The 22,088-nt window shown below is 38.5% G+C and overlaps 1 protein-coding gene across 8 annotated transcripts in view; it reads right to left on the reverse strand.

Annotated features, from left to right (window-relative positions):
• Positions 1-22,088, reverse strand: part of C5H6orf118 (chromosome 5 C6orf118 homolog) — a 54,267-nt gene that overhangs the window by 18,233 nt on the left and 13,946 nt on the right. For 5 of the 8 annotated variants that reach the window (XM_055390767.2, XM_055390768.2, XM_055390770.2 and 2 more), the window contains 4 exons: positions 19,701-19,882; positions 11,451-11,504; positions 11,292-11,347; positions 9,753-9,914 (listed from right to left, as the gene is read on the reverse strand). In XM_055390767.2, the coding sequence (XP_055246742.1) occupies positions 9,821-9,914; positions 11,292-11,347; positions 11,451-11,504; positions 19,701-19,882 (386 nt within the window). In that variant the 3' untranslated portion in view covers positions 9,753-9,820. Of the gene's footprint in view, positions 1-9,752; positions 9,915-11,290; positions 11,348-11,450; positions 11,505-19,700; positions 19,883-22,088 lie in introns of those variants that run through there. The other 3 variants (XM_055390765.2, XM_019028928.3, XM_055390769.1) reach the window with 3 other exon arrangements.

Here is a 22,088-nt window from a genome sequence, read left to right on the forward strand (position 1 = left end):
CTGCTCATTTCTTTTGTTCGTATTCTCTTTCCCACAGCGCAGTGACAGGAGAGGGACCTACAGTATTCAGGTCAAGGTTTCCCTGTGTCTATCTATGCACACATCCCAGTAGATGCTCTGAAAGAGAAGGACTTACTGAGGTGGGACAATCACTTGAGCAGAAGAGTTTGAGGCTGCAGTAAGCTATGATGGTGTCATTGCATTCTAGCCTGGGCAGTGGAGTGAGACCCTGTCTTGAGAAGGAGATGGAGAAGGAGGAGAGAAGGAAGGGAGGAAGGGAGAGAGGCAAGGAAAGAAGGAAGGAAGGAAGGAAGGAAGGAAGGAAGGAAGGAAGGAAGGAAGGAAGGAAGGAAGGAAGGAAGATGAGTTAATATTGGATGCTACTTCTTAGAGATAGGAAATCTGCTAAACAAATGGTCTGAGATGTTAGATCATCTCAATTTCATTTCTAATTATTCCCTTGACTTGCTATGGAGCCTTGGACAAATCCTTTAATCTAATTGCTTTTCTGTTCTTAATCTGTAAAATTAGGGCTTTGATTTAGAATCCACAAATGTATAGAATTGGAAGAGAAGTTTAAAATGTGGTCTGATCAAACACTTTTTTCTATAAACACACATATATATGTACTATACATATATATAATGTATGCATATATTCTAAAATATAATAAATAAATACATAATGTTACAAGTAGCTATGTTTTCATTCTGATGAAAGGAGCATCCAAGAAGTGGAGCTAAGCAATTGCTTATTATTGAGAAAAGTTGACATGGGAACATATTAAACTACTGTTCAATATGGCCAGATAATAAGGCCAGATATTTATATTTTCTAAAATACTGTATTAACATACTAGAAAGGAAAAGACTGGCAGGAATAAGTAAACATGCCAAAATATGAATACAGACAGCTTCTGGGTAGACAGAATTATGAACATTTTTCTACTTTTTTAAATCGTCGAGTGTTTTCCAAAATTTCTCAGAGGAGTTGGTGTTACTTTTGTAGTGTTAAAACACACACTCTCAGAAAATAATGTATATATTCTGAAGTTTTACTTTTCTCCATCCAGGAAAACTCAACTTCCTTGTTTCTAAACTAGAGCAGTGTGGGACTAGGTGGAAACTGTGTTAGTTGCTTAATCCATTTTCAAAGATTTTTCAAATGACTTAATTTTATGTTACAAGTGAATAACTATTGAGAGGATGAAGAGCTAAGCCACAGATGGAGAGAAAATATTTGCAAAAGATATATCTGATAAAGGACTGTAACCAAAAATATACAAAGAACTCTTAAAATTCAACAATAAGGAATGAACAACCCAATTTTAAAATGGTCAATTATCTGAACAGAAGTTTCACCAAAGAAGACACAGATGGCAAACAAGCATATGAAATGATGCTCAACATTACATGTTCTTAGGGGATTGCAAATTAAAATTAAAAGAACAATGAAATACTACTGCACACCTATTAGAATGGCCAAAATGTAAAAAAAGAAAAAAAAAAGACAACATCAAATGCTAATGAGGAAGTGAGGCAACAGGAACCCTCATTCATTGCTGATGGTAATGAGAAATGGCACACCCACTTTGTAAGACTGGCAATTTCTTACAAACACACTCTTACCATATGATGCGGCAATCATAGTTCTTGGCACTTACCCAAAGGAATTAAAAGCTTGTGTTCACACAAAAACCTGCATAAAATGTTTACATCAACTTTATTCATTATTGTCAAACCTTGGAAGCAACCAAAATGTCCTTCAATACGTGGATGGATGGATAAACTAACAGTGGCAAATCCAGACAATGGAATATTATTCAGCGATAGAAAAGAAATGAGCTATTATACTATAAAAACAAGTGGAGGAAAAGTAAGTGAATGCAATTAAGCAAAAAAAAAAAAAAACAATCTGAAAAGGCCACATATTGTATGATTCCAACTATGACATTCTGGAAGAGGTAAAACAGCGAAAAGAGCAGTGGTTACTAGCGGTTAGCAGAAAGGAAGAGGTGAGTAGGTGCAGCACAGAGGATTTCTAGGGCAATGAAACTCTTCCGTTTGATGCTAACATGAAGGATACACGACATTATACATTTGTTCAAACCCACAGAATATACAACACCAAGAGTGAACCTCAATGTAAACTATGGAGTTTGGCTGATGATAATGTGTCAATGTCAGCAGGTTAATCAGTTGTAACAAACACTCCAATCTGGTGGAGGACATTGATAGGGAAGCTGTGCTTACCTGGGGGTAGAGAATATATGGGAATTCCCTGTACTTTCCACTAAATTTTTCTGTGAACCCAAAACTCCTCTAAAAAAATTGTTTACTTTTAAAAGTAAATAACTATATTTACAAATATAGGTAAACTATCCCTGACTGTGGGGATTTTAAATCATTGGTTTTCGTGCAAGGAATCATATGGAGACAGAGGAGAATCCTGGAGAATATTCTTGAGGATCTATGAAGGTGGTGGAGAAGGCATCAGAAGGAGCTTCAGTCTCTCTGGGAGCCTCTCTTGTCTCGTCCAGTAGAGCTGAACCTTCCAGATGATGCTGCACTCTCGCACTTACTCCACTGGAGCACTTGCCATGCCCACTCTGCTAATTTCCATATGCATCTGTTCCTCACTGGATGCTGGACTTCTTGAAGGAAGAGACCATGGTCCATTGATCATGGCCTCGAGGGTGCAAATAAGGGTGCTCTCTCTCTCTTTTTCTCTCATCACTCTCTCTGTCTCTTTCTCACCTCTCTGTTTCTGTCTCTCCTCTCTCTCTCTCTCTTTCAGAAAGGAGAAGACTAGGAAAAGATACAAATAAAAATAACCAGAGGAAAGCCAAGAGCGTGCTTTGCACAAACAGGTATTAAAACTGGGAAGGAGAGAGGAAAAGAAGAAGACAGAGAAGGCCTGAAGGGTCAGGGGAGGAGGGAGAACAAGGGGAGGGCTTGAAGTGGGGCTCTTTTCCTACATATAAGTAGTAGTTATAGGACCATTTGTTGAAGAAAATATTTTTCTTTCCCCATGAAATTCTTTAGCACTGTTTTCAAAAAATGGCTAGTCACATGTGGGCGAATCTATGTCTGGACTTTCTACTGTTTCAAGGATCTATCATTTTGCCAATAACACACTCTATTGATTAACATCATGATACATTTTGAAGTTGGGTAGGGTATATACTTGATTCTTGTTTTTTTTTTTTTTTTTGCCTTTCCAAATGAATTTTAAAATTATTTTGTCAATTTCTAGAAAAAAAAGTCACCTCCAAGATTTGCATATCTATGAGAGGAGCTGAGAGGAACTCTAGTAATAACTGAGCTATCCTTCCACCAGATGGATATGAGTGGGGCTCAGAACCAAATTTAATTTGATTTAAAAACAGAGCAACGTGGCATTTCTTGTGTTTCGTGGGGCAAATAATACTAACGACATTTTTCATGCTTCTCTTCCACAGTAGACTCTCGAGCTGCATGAGCTCCAACCGGGGACCCCACACTGTTTCGCCCCCTCACTGTGCCTGCAGTCTCCTCTCAGTCTCAGCCTAGAGTGCACGGCTCTCTGTTGACAGACTGCCAAAGCGAAGGCTCAGAAAAGAAGGTTATCTCTGAAAGGAAGATCTGTCCCTAGAGGGTAAGATACGGTAAAGATGTTCTGTTCCTCTTTTTATTTTTAATAGGAGAAATTTAGATATTGTTACTCTAATGTGAAGGAATGAATGAAAAAGCAGAATCTCATGATCTAGGGAAATATTAACCTGCCGAGTGGAGGATTCTGAACAGGAGACAGGAATTTAGGGATGAGGAATTTAGGGAAGAGATTTGCCTTGGTAGGAGGCTTGAGGCTCCAGAGGCCACACAGGATGCCCTTAAGAGCAGCTGCCTGGAACCAGAGCGCTGGACTCAGCCTCTCAAAGTTCCACAACCTCAGGCAAGTTCTTCACCTCCCTGGGCCTCGGTTTCCTTGTGTGTGAAACTGGAATAATAATAGCACCTCGTCAGTGTCTTTAGAGCGGTGAGCATGGCACTGCGCGATTATGATCATGTTACTTGGAAAGTGCAAGGCAGGGGGCCCCTGTGAATATGGGGATGGATTACTGAGAGTGGAAGAGAAGGCACATAAGGAAGAGCACTCCTCTCAGATGGCCTCAGTGCTCACTTTCTGCAAAGTAAGAATCAAGGTCAGTAGGGGAGAGTGAGGCTGCAGGGTAGAGGTGGGGCCATGGAGGTGTCCCTTCAGCGAAGGACAAGTGAAAAGATCTCTCGTTTGCATCACTGGCCTCCTCTGACATCCTTTGTCCATGACCCCCTTCATCCATGACCCTCACGGGGGACACATGTGATTTATGTTCAGTAGTAGTAAGGACTTGAGTCCACCTTGCTGGGCCACCTTTGATCCCTGAGGCTTCAGCCCCCCATGGCTGGGCCAAAACGTTCTCTGTAAAATGAGGACATGATTCTTCTGAGGGAAGGGCCAGCCAGATGCATCCAAGAGGTTCTAAAAGTTCTGAGACCTAGGAATATATTACAGCTCTCCTATTCCTCCTGATGAATGCTGACACCCACTCACCAGATGGCTGGTCAGAATTACACATATAATCAGTTGTACACCAGCCAGCTAAGCTGGGCAACTAGCCTGATCTAGCAAAGTGAAAACCCTCATATCCATAAGTACATCACAGCCCCACTAAGCAGGTACACACCTTAGAAAAAAATTGAGCTTTCTTTCAAAATCATAAACAGAACAAATTTCATCTTTCTTGTTGTTTTAAAGAAATAAAATAGCAACTAATACTTCACATCTGATATATTACTCACAGGTAAACAGATTTATGATTACTTAAGAAACTTAAATCCAATTGTCTAAATTGCTCTTATTCCACATAGAATTCAATTATTTGTATTTGCTGAATGCTACACAATGTAAATGTGCCAAGCTACATAGAATTAAAATGGAAAACCCATAAAACAAATGGTATGACACATACGGGCGGTCAGTCCATTAAAAATAGTTATTGAGTACTGTATCTGCGATGTGCCAGAAAATTCATCGAAGAAAGAAAAAATAGCTAACATATTTTAAGTTGCTCAGTTTTGAAGAAAAAATTAAATCCATTGAACATAGTATTTGCATTTCTATGACACCAAAACACTTTCAGTAGTTTGAGAGAAGTTCATCTGTAGTTTTAACAAACTGATCCTTTTATGAGAATATGAAAGGCATTAGATGCTGCGTCCCATTGCACACATAAACAGACAGAACATTATTTTAAACTATGAACTTCAAAGAGATCAACCCAAAAATGCGAGTGTTAACATTACTAGTATGTCATTTTTAAGTGAGTTATGGATTATGTCCCTGGTAGAGTACATTTACATTTAAAGTGTGATTTGAGTTAATTGGGCTTGGCTTCATATTTTAAGACAATATTTTAAGACAATCAGTATTGGTAATAAGCAGAGATATTGAATTAAAATGGTGAGATAAAATTTCATTTTAAAGCACCATTAAGCGTCTTCACAAATTAACTAAAAGCTCATGATTCCCTCCTGCTCCATGCTCTCCACCATCTCCTAAAATCAGCACCTCCCAAAGTCAGCTCCAATTCAGTGCTCAGACACAAAGCTCCAAGGCACCTTTGATTTGGTGCTCTCACTCAAACTCCAGACCCTAGCCAGCACTGAGTCCTGCTCTTTCTGCCTTCTACTCCTTCTCCACCTTCAACTCCTGCGCCCAACAACTACCATCTCGCCCATCAACTTTTCCCTTCCTGCTTCTTTTTTTTTTTTTTTTTTTTTTTGAGACAGAGTCACTCTGTCATCCAGGCTGGGGTGTAATGGTGCAATCTTGGCTCACTGCAACCTCTGCCTCTCAGGTTCAAACAATTCTCCTGCCTCAGCCTCCCAAATAGCTGGGATGACAGGAGTCTGCCACCACGCCCAGCTAATTTTTGTATTTTTAGTAAAGACAGGGTTTCACCATGTTGACCAGGCTGGTCTCAAACTCCTGGGCTCAAGTCATCTGCCCACCTCGGCCTCCAAAAGTGCTGAGATTACAGGCGTGAGCTGCCATGCCCAGACCCCTTCTAGCTTCTATCTCTATCTTTCATTTCTGTTCCTCTCCACTTACAATCAGTACCACCAACTCCTTCTCGCCTCCACCTGATATCTCTACCTTCAACTCCTGCTCTCCCTACCTGTAATCTCCACCAGCACAAGACACACACACACACACACACACAAACACACACACACACAGAAACACACACCAGCACCATCACCATGACCTCTATCTCCACCACCACTAACCCCACCCCCCACCACACAGCAGTTCTTGGCCTGTAAAATTTCTAAAGCCCTATCAAGAAGACACTGTCGGGGTCCCCCAGCAAGAAGCAGTCAGTGCTCCTTGGTTATTAAGCCCTGATGTGGCTCTGGACGAAGCCCCCTCTCCATTGTCCTTGTCCCTGGGCTGGGCTTCTTTGTCCCCCCCGGGACACATCTGAAATGGAAATGGGCCTTGGGGAATGCGCCGCGGAGACATACAGATTCTTCAACTTCCTCCTCATCCTCATGGAAGGTCGGGGACCAAGGACTGCTTTAGGTTTTGAACAGTAATGAGCTTTTCTTACCTTGATTTCCTCGGCAGTAGAACTCCTGCGAAAACTCAGTAGCCTTCCAGTCTCTTTGCTCTCTGTCAGTTCCATGTGTCCACAGGTCACTTAGCGAAGCTCTCAGATCTTTTTGTTTGCTTTCTCATTCCCATTTCTCATCTCTCACTCTTTTTTTGTTTATTTGTTTGAGACAGAGTCTCGCACTGTCTCCTGGGCTGGAGTGCAGTGGTGCAATCTTGGCTCACTGCAACCTCCACCTCCCAGGTTCAAACAATTCTCCTTGCGTCAGCCTCTTAAGGAGCTGGGATTACAGGCACCTGCCACCACACCCAGCTGATTTTTCTTTTATTTATTTTTTATTTTTAGTGGAGACGGGGGTTTCACCATGTTGGACAGGCTGGTCTCAAACTCCTGACCTTGTGATCCGCCTGCCTCAGCCTCCCAAAGTGCTCGGATTACAGGCATGAACCACTGCATCGGGCCCTCATCTCTCACTTTTAAGTCAAAGATACCCTCCCTAGGCTGCAGAGCTTTGATGGAAAGGCCCCACCTGTAATCTACTCTTTCAGACATTTAATCAGATTACAGGTATTTAAAAATCTCAACCCTTAAATCTGTGGGCTAAAAGTAGTCAGTGTTTTTCACACTGAGAGATCCAGATTTCTGACTCTGTATTTTTTATTTCCTTTTACAAATAAGCTGATCTGTCTGTATAAGCTCACCCTCTTTCTTATAATGCATTATCACAACGAACCAATATTGACCCAAACAAGCTACATCGTCCTGCTTAAGTGCAAGGAGGGCTGGGCTATATTGGGAACCCACACACATACTCAGTGATCCACGCAGCTTGTTGTCAAATTACTTTGCTAAATTTCCTTATCAATTCACATTCCTTCCAGCAGTAGGTAAGAGTTTGCCTATCTGCATTCTTCATGCTTTTTTGCTGTTGTTATTCTCACATGTCTGTACAACAAAATTTAAGCTTCCTAAAGATTGGAACCATGTCTTCTTAATTTCTGTACATCTCACTACTGGTAATCTGAAATATACTTGAATGTTAATATAATGAATGTATATAAATAAATGAATAGATGGTAGGATTACACATCTGTTTTTAGAGGAAAAACTTATGAGTTCCCAGAATGCACATATCAAAGCACCTGCCACAGGACTTCGATCTTGACAAAGCTTTACTATAACCCTCCTCAGATCTCTTGGAAAACTCTGCTTTTGGGACTTTAGCCAGAATAACAGCCAATCCAAAAAACGTAATTTCCAGCCCCCTGACCTCCACTACAAATCCATTCCAAATTTAATGTCTAAAGCTCCGTTAATATGGAATAACACACCCCTTTTGCCCAAAGCCCTGTTAATATGGAATAATGTACTCCCTTTGCCTAAAGTCCTGTTAATATAGAATAATGCACCCCTTTTGCCTAAAGCCCTGTTAATATGGAATAATGCACCCTTGTTGCCCAAAGTCCTGTTAATATGGAATAATACACCCCTTTTGCCTAAAGCCGTGTTAATACGGAATAACACATCCTTTTTGTCCAAAGTCCTGTTAATATGGAATAATGCACCCCTTTTGCCTAAAGCCCTGTTAATATGGAATAATGCACCCCCTTTCCCTCTATATCCAGCTCTTTTCTTTCAAACTGGAGACTCCCTGAACCTCTTGAGTATACAGCTCTCTCCTGTTTGGCAAGCTAATAAATTCAGCACTATTTGTTTGATTTTAGTTCTAGTGGTCTTTATGCCACTGCTTGGCAACGCATACATTCATTTTCCTGTGTCTCTCCTGGTCATATAGGTAAATGATGCAGCATGATTTGGTGATAAAAGTTTAGTAACTGGGTCAGCCAAACCTGGGTTCAGATCCCAGCTCCATCGTTTACAAGGTAGTTGAAGCAAATCAATTCAGCACTCCATATATCAGTTCTCTCTCCTGTATGAGAGAGATGGTACCCAGTGGACATGAATAACCAATAGAAAGCAACTGGAACACAGAAAACTCAATGTACGCTAACAAAGTCCAGTTGATTTCTATATATGGGAAACATTTTCAGTAGCTGCCACAATTTTACCTCTAAAAGCAGAGCAAGTCATTCCTCAGGAAGAACTAATGGATCTTAAACAGAATCTGAGAAGCACACCTCCCTGACAATGACCTCCTGATCTGTAGAAAGCCAATCTCTCTCTCTCTCTTTCTCTCTCTTTCTCTTTCTCTATCTCTCTCACCTCAAACTCTACGATTACAAATTAGGATCGAATCCCTCATATGTGTACTTTACCAGTTACATTTGATCTTCAAAATCACCCTGTAGACTGGGCGTGGTGGCTCACCCCTGTAATCCCAACACTTTGGGAAGCTAAGGTGGGAGGATCACTTGAAGTCAGGAGTTCAAGACCAGCCTGGCCAACATGGTGAAACCCTGTCTCTACTAAAAATACAAAATTAGCTGGGTGTGGTGGCACACACCTGTGATCCTAGCTACTCGGGGGGCTGAATGAGGCAGGGGAATTTCTTGAACCGAGGAAGCAGAGGTTGCAATGAGCCAAGATCATGCCATTGCACTCCAGCCTGGGTGACAGAGCCAGACTGTCTCAAAGAAAAAATAAATCGCCCTATATAGGATTGTCCAAAGGAATCAAGCTTGCGTTTACTCTAGATGTTTAGACTAGTTCATAGGCAAAGTGGGAATAAATAAAAATCCTAAGTCACAACGTTGTCATCAGGATCACAATCAGCCAAGATAGATGCAGTACAAAACATAATGCTAGCGTAACGTTTCCGGAGCACTGTATCATCTTCAATCAGTAAAGATTATTTAATTAAATGGAATTATTAAATCACTATCAAATTTTATTAAATGCATATATGTAAACTTGTGTTGGCAAATAAACAAATTTGAGCTGTATTCAAGCAGCGCTGAATTCCTTATTCTTAGCAAATAATCAAAAGTATTTTCCACAGTTGAACATTATTAAATGAAAGTAAAACATACGTTAAGAACTAGTATTGTTGTAAATATGTATGCAACAGTAGAAACTAATCATGTGTACGCATGTGTGTATTTCAGTATCCTGAGTAGGATACATATACCACATTAATTTTACTAGAGATTAAAGCTGATGAAATGAAATGTATCTTTATGAATGTATATGCATCTGCAAATATCCATGCTACATACATGGAAGTTAAGAATTTTCACTGGCAATTTGTTCAGCCACTTGAGCGTTATCTTCTGTTTCCTCTGATTTTACAAATTCCTTGATAAATTTCCAAAGGCCCCTTAAAATACATAAGAAATGAATACCATAGGTTAGAAAAAAATACATTAAGCATGAAATAAAATTTCAAAATAAGCATCTATTTTAGACACATTTACCCAAAAACAGACAAGATGAGACTTTGTAATCATTTACTTTTTTAAAACAGATATTTTGAGGGAGTTTTGGCCTTGAATGTAACAGATTCTCTAAATAGATAGATGGATTCCCCTGTAGCATATAGTGTGGCATGGGAAGTAGGTGTACCATGAACATAATGATATACTTGAGTCCATTCACTTTCATTGCCAAGGCCATGGGAGGTGCTTCCCCAGTTTTGTATTTGTAACTCTATTCCCTCTTTTTAAGAACACCCATCATGATATAAGGAACCACAAAACCTAGATCCACCTGTATGGCTCGCTCAGCACTCTATCCAATCCCTTTCTCCCATGGCTTTTTCTGCCCCATAAGCTGGAGAGTGGGGTGCTCTATGTTCTGGGCTCTCTTACGGCTGAGAGTGACCTTGGCCCATGGTGCTGGCCAATGAGATGTGGGTGGGAGCACCTAGAAAGAACTGTCCTTCCTGAATAAAATGGAAAGCCTCAAAATGAGAAGCTCTTTGCCATCTGTCATTCACCTTTCCCTTTCTTAATCCATGGAATGCAGACCCAGTTAATGCCTGAAGGCAGCCATATTGAGACCCCGAGGAGGCAGCAGCCACACTCAAAGGAAAGCAGGGAAGAAAGGTGAGGAGCCCTAGTTCCTTAATGATGTCATTGAGCCCAAGCCACCTACACCTAAAAATCTTTTTCCTGTTGATACAAATAAGCCTTTCCCTATTTAAATCATCATATGGTTTTCCATTGCTCTTTTAATAATACCAAATTCTGAGATTCAAACTATAGTACCAACTCAAAGAAAAGTAACTGTGCGAAGTATAAGCTTATAATGTAAATAATAATGTTTATACCAATATTATAAGTTTAGTTATATACAAATGATATAAATCAGCTACTTACTTTTTAAACTAGAATTTTCAGAGTAATATATGCATAGGAGTTTTCAAAGATTTAACATCACTAAAAGCCATATAATAGGAGAAAATAAAGCCATGCCTTCCCACGTTCCTGATTCCTGCCCATGTGAATTCACCCTCACCTCCAGCCTTACCCAATAAATTCATTTATATATGACTAAATAAAGTGTACAGATTGAGGTCTAAATCTTAGACTGAGCATTCCAAAGCACAGAAAAGAATGCAACATGTGTATTTAATGTAAGCATTCATGAGTGTGAACCCTTCAAAGGTCTGTCTAGTCTAATCTAGTTTTAAATAACTGATCTTGAGAACAGCATGATACTGCTCTAGTTCTTTTATCATGATGTCAATACTTACTCCTGCCTCTCTTCACTGATCTTTCCTATGATCTGCTTCACATGGTTTTCAGTAACCTACAAAGAATTACGATCAGTTGGTCATGCTTATTACACAGGACAAGCAGGCACCAGAGGAAATACTTTTATTGATAAACATTGATTCACACAAAAAACTTACTTTTATTTTCTTCTTTAAAATCATATTTTCTGTTTCCAATTGTATAGCTTCATGCTGGAAGAGAAGTTGTTTTAAACACAATATACTTGGTTAAAAATATTTGTTTACTATTTTTCTCTATTTAACAAGATTATGCGAATGATATTATAATTTTAATTTCAAGAGTACTCAATAGCACATTACTTAAAAACAGATGAAGAAACAAAGCATAAAATGAAGGACAATTAATGAGAAGGAAAGATCCTGGTCCTCCCGGTAAAAAACTAGGAGAGGAGAAAATTGATGTTTCAAAATATCAGAAAATTTTAGGGAAATTCCAGAAGTGAAGAGTTCTTCACTTTTCAGAACTAATGATAGAATTTGTTAAGGGGGCTGGAAAAATATAAAAATACAAATATCAATAAATCACATATATATCAGCAATAACTGATTATAAACTGTAAGGGAAATTTTTTTAATTACCAGTTATAATAGTAATACATCACATAAACTCATAAGAACAAACATAATTATCTTTCATCAAGTTATAAAAATAAAGTAAGTATAAAATAATCCCAGATAGGAGTATTAATATTGTAAAGCTGTCACTTTCTCCCAAATGCATTTATAAATTCAAAATACCAAAAGTATTATTATTAGAACTTCAAAAATTAGTCAATAGTGTTAATGAAAGTATTCAGGATAATTGTGAACAAAATAATGATGGGCAGAGGGTATAAAGACTTGCTCTTTCAGATATTACATATGTTGAAAAGTATTAGCAATTTTAGTAGTTAGGCTGCATGGGGTATCATTAAGAACCAAGCCTGAGTTTCAATACTAAGTCTACTGCTTGCTAACTGTGACCTCAATCAAGTTACTTAGCATATTTGTGCTTCATTTCTGTACTTCAAAAAGAGGATTAATAATAGCAGCTACCTGTTAGGGTTGCTGCAAATTAAATGAAATTATATTTTTTAAATGTTCATAAAAGTGTCTGATACATTGTAAATCCTCAATACATTCAGCTCTTTTTTTTTTCCTGGTTGGAAATAGTCTATTTGAAATCTAGAACCAGATACCAATTACATAATAGAATAACAATGGCAATTCTATTGTATTTTCCAGTATTTGAATTAAGCAGCCAAATATAAATAAGAAGTAGTTAAAGTAATACAAATTAGTGATATGGAATCTTCATAGGGAGTTTTCTATTTCTTAGACTTGTTTTCTCTAAAGAGGTTTTAATTATGAAAGAATAGTTTACTTTGTCCTGACATTATATCATGCTTCAATATTTAAATTTAGAACCCATTACTGTTTTAAAATGCAATTATAAATTGATGCTTGTCCTGAGGACATTTATTTTCTGAAAGAAATAAAGGAGATCAAACCCTAAACAAAAAACGTGAAGAAAATCTGCAGGGAGGGGCCGAGATGGCCGACTAGAAGCAGCTGCTGTCAGCAGCTCCCACAGAGAAGAATGAAAATGGCAAGTGAATCCTACACCTTCAACTGAAGTATCCAGGTTCTCTCACTGGGACTGACTAGGGGGTTGGCACGACCCACAGAGAGCAAGAAAAAGCAGGGTGAAGAGATGGCCCACCTGGGAGCCATCTCTCCCAGTGGGACCTTCCACTCCCAGCCAAGGGAGGCACTGAGTGATTGTGTTACCCTGCCCAGGAAACCATGCTTTTTCCACAGATCTGTGCAAACTGCAGATCTGAAGATCCCCTCGTGAGCCCACACCATCAGGGTCTTGGGTCCCAAGCAGGGGTTTACGGACAGAATGTCTGCTGGCTCTGAAGAGTCTAGTCAGTCTGCACAAGGGGGATTCCCCCAAGCGCAGTGCACCTGCTCCACCAAGGGGCAGTCAGAGTGCTTCGTTAAGCACTCCTGACTGGGTGAGACCTCCCAACAGGGATCGCCAGACACCTTATACAAAAGCGTTTCTGTTGTAAACAGGTTGGTGCTCCTCTGGGACAAAGCTCCCAGAGGAAGGAGTCGGCAGCAATCTTTGCTGTTCTGCAGCCTCCATTTCTGACACCTCCAGGTGCTAGAGGGACCAAGGTGCATAGAGTCCGAAGTGGACCCCCAGCAAACTGCAGCAGCCCTATGGAAGAGGGGCCTGTTAAAAAAGCAAACAAACAGAAAGCAACAACAACAAAAACATCAACAAATGAGACCTCACCAAAACCCCATCCAAAGGTCAGCACTCTCAAAGATCAAAGATAGATAAGTGCATGAAGATGAGAAAGAATTAATGCAAAATAACTGAAAACTCAAAAAACCAGAGTGCCTCTTCTCCTCCAAATGATCTCAACACCTCTCCAGCAAGGGCATAGAACTGGGCTGAGGCTGAGATGGATGAACTGACAGAATTAGACTTCAGAAGGTGGGTAATAACGAACTTCACTGAGCTAAAGGAGTATGTTCTAATCCAATGCAGAGAAACTAAGAACCATGATAAAACATTATAGGAGCTGTTATCCAGAATAATCAGTTTAGAGAGAAATATAAATGACCTGATGGAGTCGAAAAACACAACTCAAGAACTTCACAATGCAACCACCAGTATCAATAGCCAAATAGACCAAGTGGAGGAAATAATCTCAGAGCTTGAAGAATATCTTGCTGAAAAAAGGCAGAGACAAGATTAAAGAAAAAAGAATGAAAGGAATAAAAAAAGCCTCTGAGAACTATGGGATTACGTAAAAATATTGAAACTACCACTGAGTGGGGTACTTGAAAGAGATGGGGAGAATGAAACCAAGTTTGAAAACATACTTCAGTATTTCATCCAGGAGAACTTCCCCAACCTAGCAAGACAGGCCAACATTCAAATACAGGAAATCCAGAGAACTGCAGTCAAATACTCCATGAGAAGATTAACCCCAATATACATAATCATCAGATTCTCCAAGGTTGAAATGAAGGAAAAAATTGTTAAGGGTAGCCAGAGAGAAAGCCCAGGTCACCTACAAAGGGAAATCCATCAGACTAACAGCATGCCTCCCAGTGGAAACCTTACAAGCCAGAAGAGATTGGGGGTCAATACTTAACATTCTTAAGGAAAATAATTTGCAACCCAGAATTTCATAACCAACCAAACTAAGCTTCATAAGCAAAGGATAAATAAAATCCTTTTCAGACAAGAAAATGCTGAGGGAATTTGTCACCACCAGGCCTGCCTTGCAAGAGCTCCTGAAGGAAGCACTAATCATGGAAAGGAAAAACCATTACCAGCCACTACAAAAACACACAGACCAATGACACTATGAAGGAACTACATTAGCAGGTGTGCAAAATAACCAGCTAGCATCATGATGACAGGATCAAATTCACATATAACAATATTAACCTTAAATGTAAATGGGCTAAATGCCCCAATTAAAAGATACAGAATGGCAAGCTAGATAAAGAGTCAAGAGCCATCAGTGTGCTGTATTCAATAGACCCATATCACATGCAAAGACACACATAGGCTCAAAATAAAGGAGTGGAGGATAACTTACCAAGCAAATGGAAATCATAAAAAGCAGGGGTTGCAATCCTACTTTCTGACAAAACACACTTTAAACCAACAAAGATAAAAAAAATACAAAGAATGGCATTACATAATGGTAAAGGGTTCAATTGAACAAGAAGAACTAACTATCCTAAATATATATGCACCCAATATAGGAGCACCCAGATTCATAAAACAAGTTCTTAGAGACCTACAAAGTCTCTAATAATAGTGGGAGACTTTAACACCCCACTGTCAATATTAAACAGATCATAGTGACAGAAAATTAACAAAGATATTCACGATTTGAAATCAGCTCAGATCAAGTGGACCTGATAGATATGTACAGAGCTCTCCATCCCAAAACAACAGAATATGCATTCTTCTCAGTACCACATGGCACTTACTCTAAAATCAATCACATAATTGGAAGTAAAACACTCCTCAGCAATAACAGTCTCCCAGACCACGTGCAATCAAATTAGAACTCAAGATTAAGAAACTCACTCAAAACCACACAACTACATGGAAATTGATCAACCTGCTCCTGAATGACTCCTGAGTAAATAATAAAATTAAGGCAGAAATCAAGAAGCTCTTTGAAACTAATAAGAACAGACAACATACCAGAATCTCTGGGATGCAGCTAAAGCAGTGTTAGAGGGAAATTTATAGCGCTAAATGCCCACATCAGAAAGCTAGAAAGATCTCAAATCAATATATAACATCACAACTAAAAGAACTAGAGAACCAAGTGCAAACAAACTTCAGAGCAAGGAGAAGACAGGAAATAATCAAGATCATGGCAGAACTGAAGGAAATAGAGACACAAAAAAACCTTCAAAAAATCAGTGAATCTAGGAGATGGTTTTTTGAAAAAAAATTAATAAAATAAATAGACCACTAGCTAGATTAATAAAGAAGAAAAGAGAGAAGAATCAAATAGACAAAATAAAAAATGATAAAGGGAATATCACCACTGACCCCACAGAAATACAAACAACCATCAAAGAATGCTAAAACACCTCTATGCAAATAAACTAGAAAATCTAGAATAAATGGATAAATTTCTGGACACATGCACCCTCCCAAGACTGAACCAGGAAGAAGTTGAATCCCTGAATAGACCAATAATGAGTTCTGAAATTGAAGCAGTAATAAATAGTCCACAAATTTAAAAAAAAAAAAGCCCAGCACCAAATGGATTTACAGCTGAATTCTACCAGAGGTACAAACAGGAACTGGCACCATTTCTTCTGAAACGCTTCCAAACAATTGAAAAGGAGGGACTCCTTAACTCATTTTATGAGGCCCGCATCATCCTGGTACCCAAACCTGGAAAAGATACAACAAAAAAGGAAAACTTCAGGCCAATACCTCTGATGAACATTGATGCAAAAATCGTCAATAAAATACTGGCAAACCGAATCCAGCAGCACATCTAAAAGCTTATTCACCACAATCAAGTTGGCTTCACCCCCAAGATGCAAGACTGGTTTGACATACACAAATCGGTAAAATTTATCACATAAACAGAACTAAAGACAAAAACCACATGATTGTCTGAATAGACACAGAAAAGGCCTTCTATAAAATTCAACATCCCTGCATGTTTAAAACTCTCAAAAAAACTAGGTATTGATGAACACATCTCAAAATAGTAAGAGCCATTTATGACAAACCCACATCCAATATTATACTGACTGGGCAAAAGCTGGAAGCATTCCTCTTTAAAACTGGCATGCACAAGATAAGAATGCCCTTGCTCACCACTCCTATTCAACATAATATTGGGAGTTCTAGCCAGAGCAATCAGGCAAGAGAAAGAAATAAAGGGTATTGAAATAGGAAGAGAGGAAGTCGAATTGTCTCTGTTTGCATATGACATGATTCTACCTCTAGAAAATCCCATCATCTCAGCCCCAAAGCTTCTTAAGCTGATAAGCAACTTCAGCAAAGTCTCAGGATACAAAATCAATATGCAAAAATTGCAAGCATTCCTGTAAACCAACAACAGACAAGCAGAGAGCCCAATTATGAATGAACTCCCATTCACAATTGCCATAAAGAGAACAAAATATCTAGGAATATAGCCAACAAGAGAAGTGAAATACCTCTTCAAGGAAAACTACAAACCACTACTCAAGGAAATCAGAGAGGACACAAATAAATGGAAAAACATTCCATGCTCATGGATAGGAAGAATCAATATCATGAAAATGGCAATACTTTCCAAAGTAGCTTATACATTCAATGCTATTCCCATTAAACTACCATTGACATTCTCCACATTACTAGAAAAAAAACTATTTTAAATTTCATATGGAAACAAAAAAGATCCCCTATAGCCAACACAACACTAAGCCAAAAGAAGAAAGCTGGAGGCATCATGCTGCCTGACTTCAAACTATACTACAAGGCTACAGTGACCTAAACAGCATGGTACTGGTACAAAAAACAGACATATAGACAAATGGAACAGAATAGAGAACTCAGAAATAAGACTGCACGCCTACAACCCTCTGATCTTTGACAAGCCTGACAAAAACAAGCAATGGGGAAAGGATTCCCTATTTAATAAATGGTGTTGGGATAACTGGCTAGCCATATGCAGAAAAATGAAACTGGACCCCTCCCTTACACCTTATACAAAAAATAACTCAAAATAGGTTAAATAGTTAAATGTAAAACCCAAAACTATAAAACCCTAGAAGAAAATCTAAGCAATACCATTCAGGATATAGGCATAGGCAAAGATTTCATGATGAAAACATGAAAAGCAATTGCAACAAAAGCAAAAATCGACAATGGGATCTAATTAAACTAAAGAGTTCTGCACAGCAAAAGAAACTATCATCAGAGCAAACAGACAACATACAGAATGGGGGAAAATTTCTGCAATCTATTTATCTGGCAAATGTCTAATGTTCACAATCTACAAGGAACTTGAACAAATTTACAAGAAAAAACAAACAACCCCATTAAAAAATGGGCAAAGGACATGAACAGACACTTCTCAAAAGAAGACATACATGTGGCCAACAAGCATATGAAAGAAAGCTCAACATCACTGGTCATCAGAGAAATGCAAATCAAAACCACAATGAGATACCATCTCACACCAGTCAGAATGGCAATTATTAAAAAGTCAAGATACAACAGATGCTGGCAAAGTTGTGGAGAAATAGGAATGCTTTTACACTGTTGGTAGGAATGTAAATTAATTCAACCATTGTGGAAGACAGTGTGGCAATTCCTCAAAGATTTAGAACTCAAAATACCATTTGACCCAGCAAACCCAAATCCCTTTTGTATATACCCAAAGGAATATAAATCATTCTATTATAAGGATACATGCACATATATGTCCATTGCAGAACTATTCACAATAGCAAAGACATGGAATGAACCCAAATGCCCATCAACGATAGGCTAGATTTTTTAAATGTGGTATATATACACCATGGAATACTATGCAGCCATAAAAAGGAATGAGAGCATGTCCTTTGCAGGGGCATGGATGGAAATGGAAGCCATTATCCTCAGCTAACTAATGCAGGAACAGAAAACCAAACACCACGTGTTCTCACTTATAAGTGGGAGCTGAACAATGAGAATACATGGACACAGGAAGGGGAACAACACACACTGGGGGCTGTCAGGAGGGTGAAGGGAGGTAAAACATCAGGAAAAATAGCTAATGCATGCTGGGTTTAATCCCTAGGTGATAGGATGATAGATGCAGCAAATCACCATCGCATACATTTACCTGTGTAACAAACCTCCACATCCTGCACATGTACCCTGGAACTTAAAATAGAAAAAAAATAAAATAAAATAAAACAAATAAATGTAAAAACTTAGCCTGTTAAAATAAGGCTAGAATCAGTACAATTATTTCATCCAGTAATATTTCATTCTTACAACAGTAAACCATAGCGTTTCCTCTATATTTAAATAATTTTCTTCTAAAACAGGGGTCAAAAAACTAATCCAGTCTGCACCTGTTTCTGTAAATAAAGTTTTATTGGCACACAGCCATGTCCCCCCTCCAAAAAAAAAAGAAAAAGAAAAAGAAAAAAGAACATCCGAACATATGATTGTAAAAGAGAAAGAGATAATTTTTTCATAAAAAAGGTTGGACCACCAACACCTTTCTATATGCTGTATAATTCTGCTAAAGAGAATAAAAGTAGTGCTGGAAAAATATATTTAACTATAGAACCACAATAAAAAAAATCATGTATTTCTTATATACTCTACAACTGGAGGTTACATTGAGTTATATTCTACACAATTTAAAATTCTGTTTTTAAATTTTTTAACTTTTATGGATTTAGGGGTATGAGTGCAGTTGTATTACATGGATATATGTGTAATGGCGGGCTTTAGTGTACCACCACCCAAATAGTGTACGGTGTACCCAGTAGGTAGTATTTCATCCCTCATCCCCCTTCCACACTCCCGCATTCTGGAGTCTTCAATGGCTATTATTCCACTCTGTATGTCCATGTTACTCAAAAAATTAGGTTTTGGCTATTAACAGAAATCTATAGAATTTTTTTATCACTTTCCTTTTTTCTTATTTTGATAGATCTTTTAATTATTATGATTATTTGCTACAAACATTTTGAAATAAAAAGTATATTTGGGCCAAATTTTATGATTTTTTTATCCTATTACCAAATCACATTACTTCATGTGTTTGCCAAGGTCTTCAAGCAAAAGAATAATGTAAATACTTAAATAAATAAGTTGCGTACCTCTATGCTTTTAATCCTATTCTCAGTGATATCTGAAATTCCAGTATGAACCAAAGTTGTTTTAATTTCTTTTTCCAGAGCTTGTATCTCATCCCACTTACTGAGTATTTCACACCTCTTCTTTTCAACCTTCTCAATAAGAGTAAGTCGGTTTTCATCAATTATATGTTTCTCAGATGATTCTGGAAATATTTTTTAAAACAAAGTATTACCATGTTTAATATCTCAGTTATTATTAATAGCATTATGTATTATTAACAATATTATGTATGCTATAGTATATATAACTACAAAATATAATTCAAACTCGAAGCATGTCAATAAAAATAATCTGACCCAAGAATGAGGGTATTCCTCCTTTAATTCATTCCTCTAATCAATACATATTTGTTGAACACATTTTTGTACAGACACTGCGCTAGGTAGAAAGGTTCAATGGTGAATTAGCCCTTTCCAGAGTGTGTGATTTAGCAGTGCAGACCAACAAGAAACAACAAGAAAGTGACAGTGGCAGAGCAGAAGGTGCAACGGTAAGACAAAGCAAGAACATCAGACACAGCAGGAGGAAGGCTCAGGGATGACTTTGCCAGAGTAGTGTGGCTAGGTTGAAATACAAAGGATAAAGAGAAGTTAGACAAGCAGAAGGGTTTTGGAAGGGAGCAGAAGACAGAATTTAGATATTGAGGGACAATCCTAGGAGGGAAACGGGGGGCAGATCTGAGAAGATTTGTGACCTATGTTAAGAAATCGGTCAAAGATGTTGAGGGCTTTTAATATGGGCAGAGACACAATCAGACAATGATCACTGTCTCCAGTGAAATTGTGTCCTGAAAGTGGATCAGACAGCACAAGACTAGAATCAGAAAGACCTGTTGGGAAGCTATGGCAATCATTCACACAGGTTGATCGGGCCAGGGTATGTATTAGTCTGTTTCACGCTGCTGATAAAGACATACCTGAGACTGGGCAATTACAAACAAAAGAGATTTAATTGGGCTTACAGTTCCATGTGGCTGGGGAAGCCTCACAATCATGGCAGAAGGCAAGGAGGAGGAAGTTCCATCTTACATGGATGGCAGCAGCCAAAGAGAGAATGAGAAATACGCAAAAGGGGAAACCGCTGATAAAACCATCAGATCTGGTGAAACTTATTCACTACCATGAGAATAGTATGGGGGAAACTGTCCTCATGATTCAGTTGTCTCCCACCAGGTCCCTCCCACAACACATAGGAATTATGGGAGCTACAATTCAAGATGAGATTTGGGTGGGGACACAGAGCCAAACCATATCAGAATAGTACTCCCAGCATGAAGAGAAGTGAACAACAACAACAAAAAAAACGATTTAGGAAATAGAAAAAGAAAATAGACCTTAGTAATTGACTAGATCTGGCAATGTAGAGAAGGCAATGTCAAAAATAAGCCCTAGGTTTTAGCTCAGTTGTAGCTAGAAAGAAAACAATGAGTTCAATGAAGCATGGAGGTAAGAAAGAACTTGGTTTCAATCCCACCTTGGCCACTTATTTCAAGCTGTGTTGGAAGAGGTTGAGGGGTAGGAGAGTGAAAGTTGCCTGGCACATGTTCTATGGCTTTCATCTCCATGTGTTTGGTGATACCATCCATTGAAATAGCCAGGGGGATGCCAATTTAGAGAAGGAGGTGATAAGTTTAATCTCGGACATGTTGAAATACCTATGGGACACTCAAGAGGCCACGTCTAATAGGCACTTGGATATACAGATCTCAAGCAAAAAAGAAGGGTTTTTAGCAGGTAAAATAGATTTGGAATTTAAAAAAATGTTAACTCTTCCAAAAAGATGCTGGACTCCAAAGAATATCAACATTTAAGGAGTACAGAAAGGAAATGGAGACATCAAGTGATCCACTGCTAAGGCCAATTTGTCATCAGTCAGCACAGTTATATACTAATTAGAGTGGTGAGACTTAATTTTTTGAGAAAAAAACAATTACTACTTTTCGATGGGAACAAAAGAGTTAGAAATATTAATAACTCTTCCTTGTAGATAGTAAACAAGATGGAAGCAACAGCCATCATTCAACTTTGCCAAATTTGGAAGAGGAGAAACTTTGACATTAAATTTTGAAATTCGGGGAAATTAAGTAGACACATGATGAGCTAGCTGAGGGGATAGAAATGGTCATCGTTAAGCTTCTACACAAACTGAAAGAAACTACAAAATAAAGTATTTGTTCTCCACCTTAACCTAAGCTGAAGGTTTCAGCCCAAAACCATCAGCTGAGCTCAAAGAGGCAAAAAGGAGTGTCAAGCCCAGGGAATGACCTCCACCTCACCCTTTTCTACCCTCAAGACATAACTATAGGGAAAGACTGAGGTATGAAAATGGGGACATTCCACAGCAAATGT

This window comes from Gorilla gorilla, chromosome 5 (assembly GCF_029281585.2).
Source record: "Gorilla gorilla gorilla isolate KB3781 chromosome 5, NHGRI_mGorGor1-v2.1_pri, whole genome shotgun sequence".
In the NCBI taxonomy this organism is placed as follows: Eukaryota; Metazoa; Chordata; class Mammalia; order Primates; family Hominidae; genus Gorilla; species Gorilla gorilla.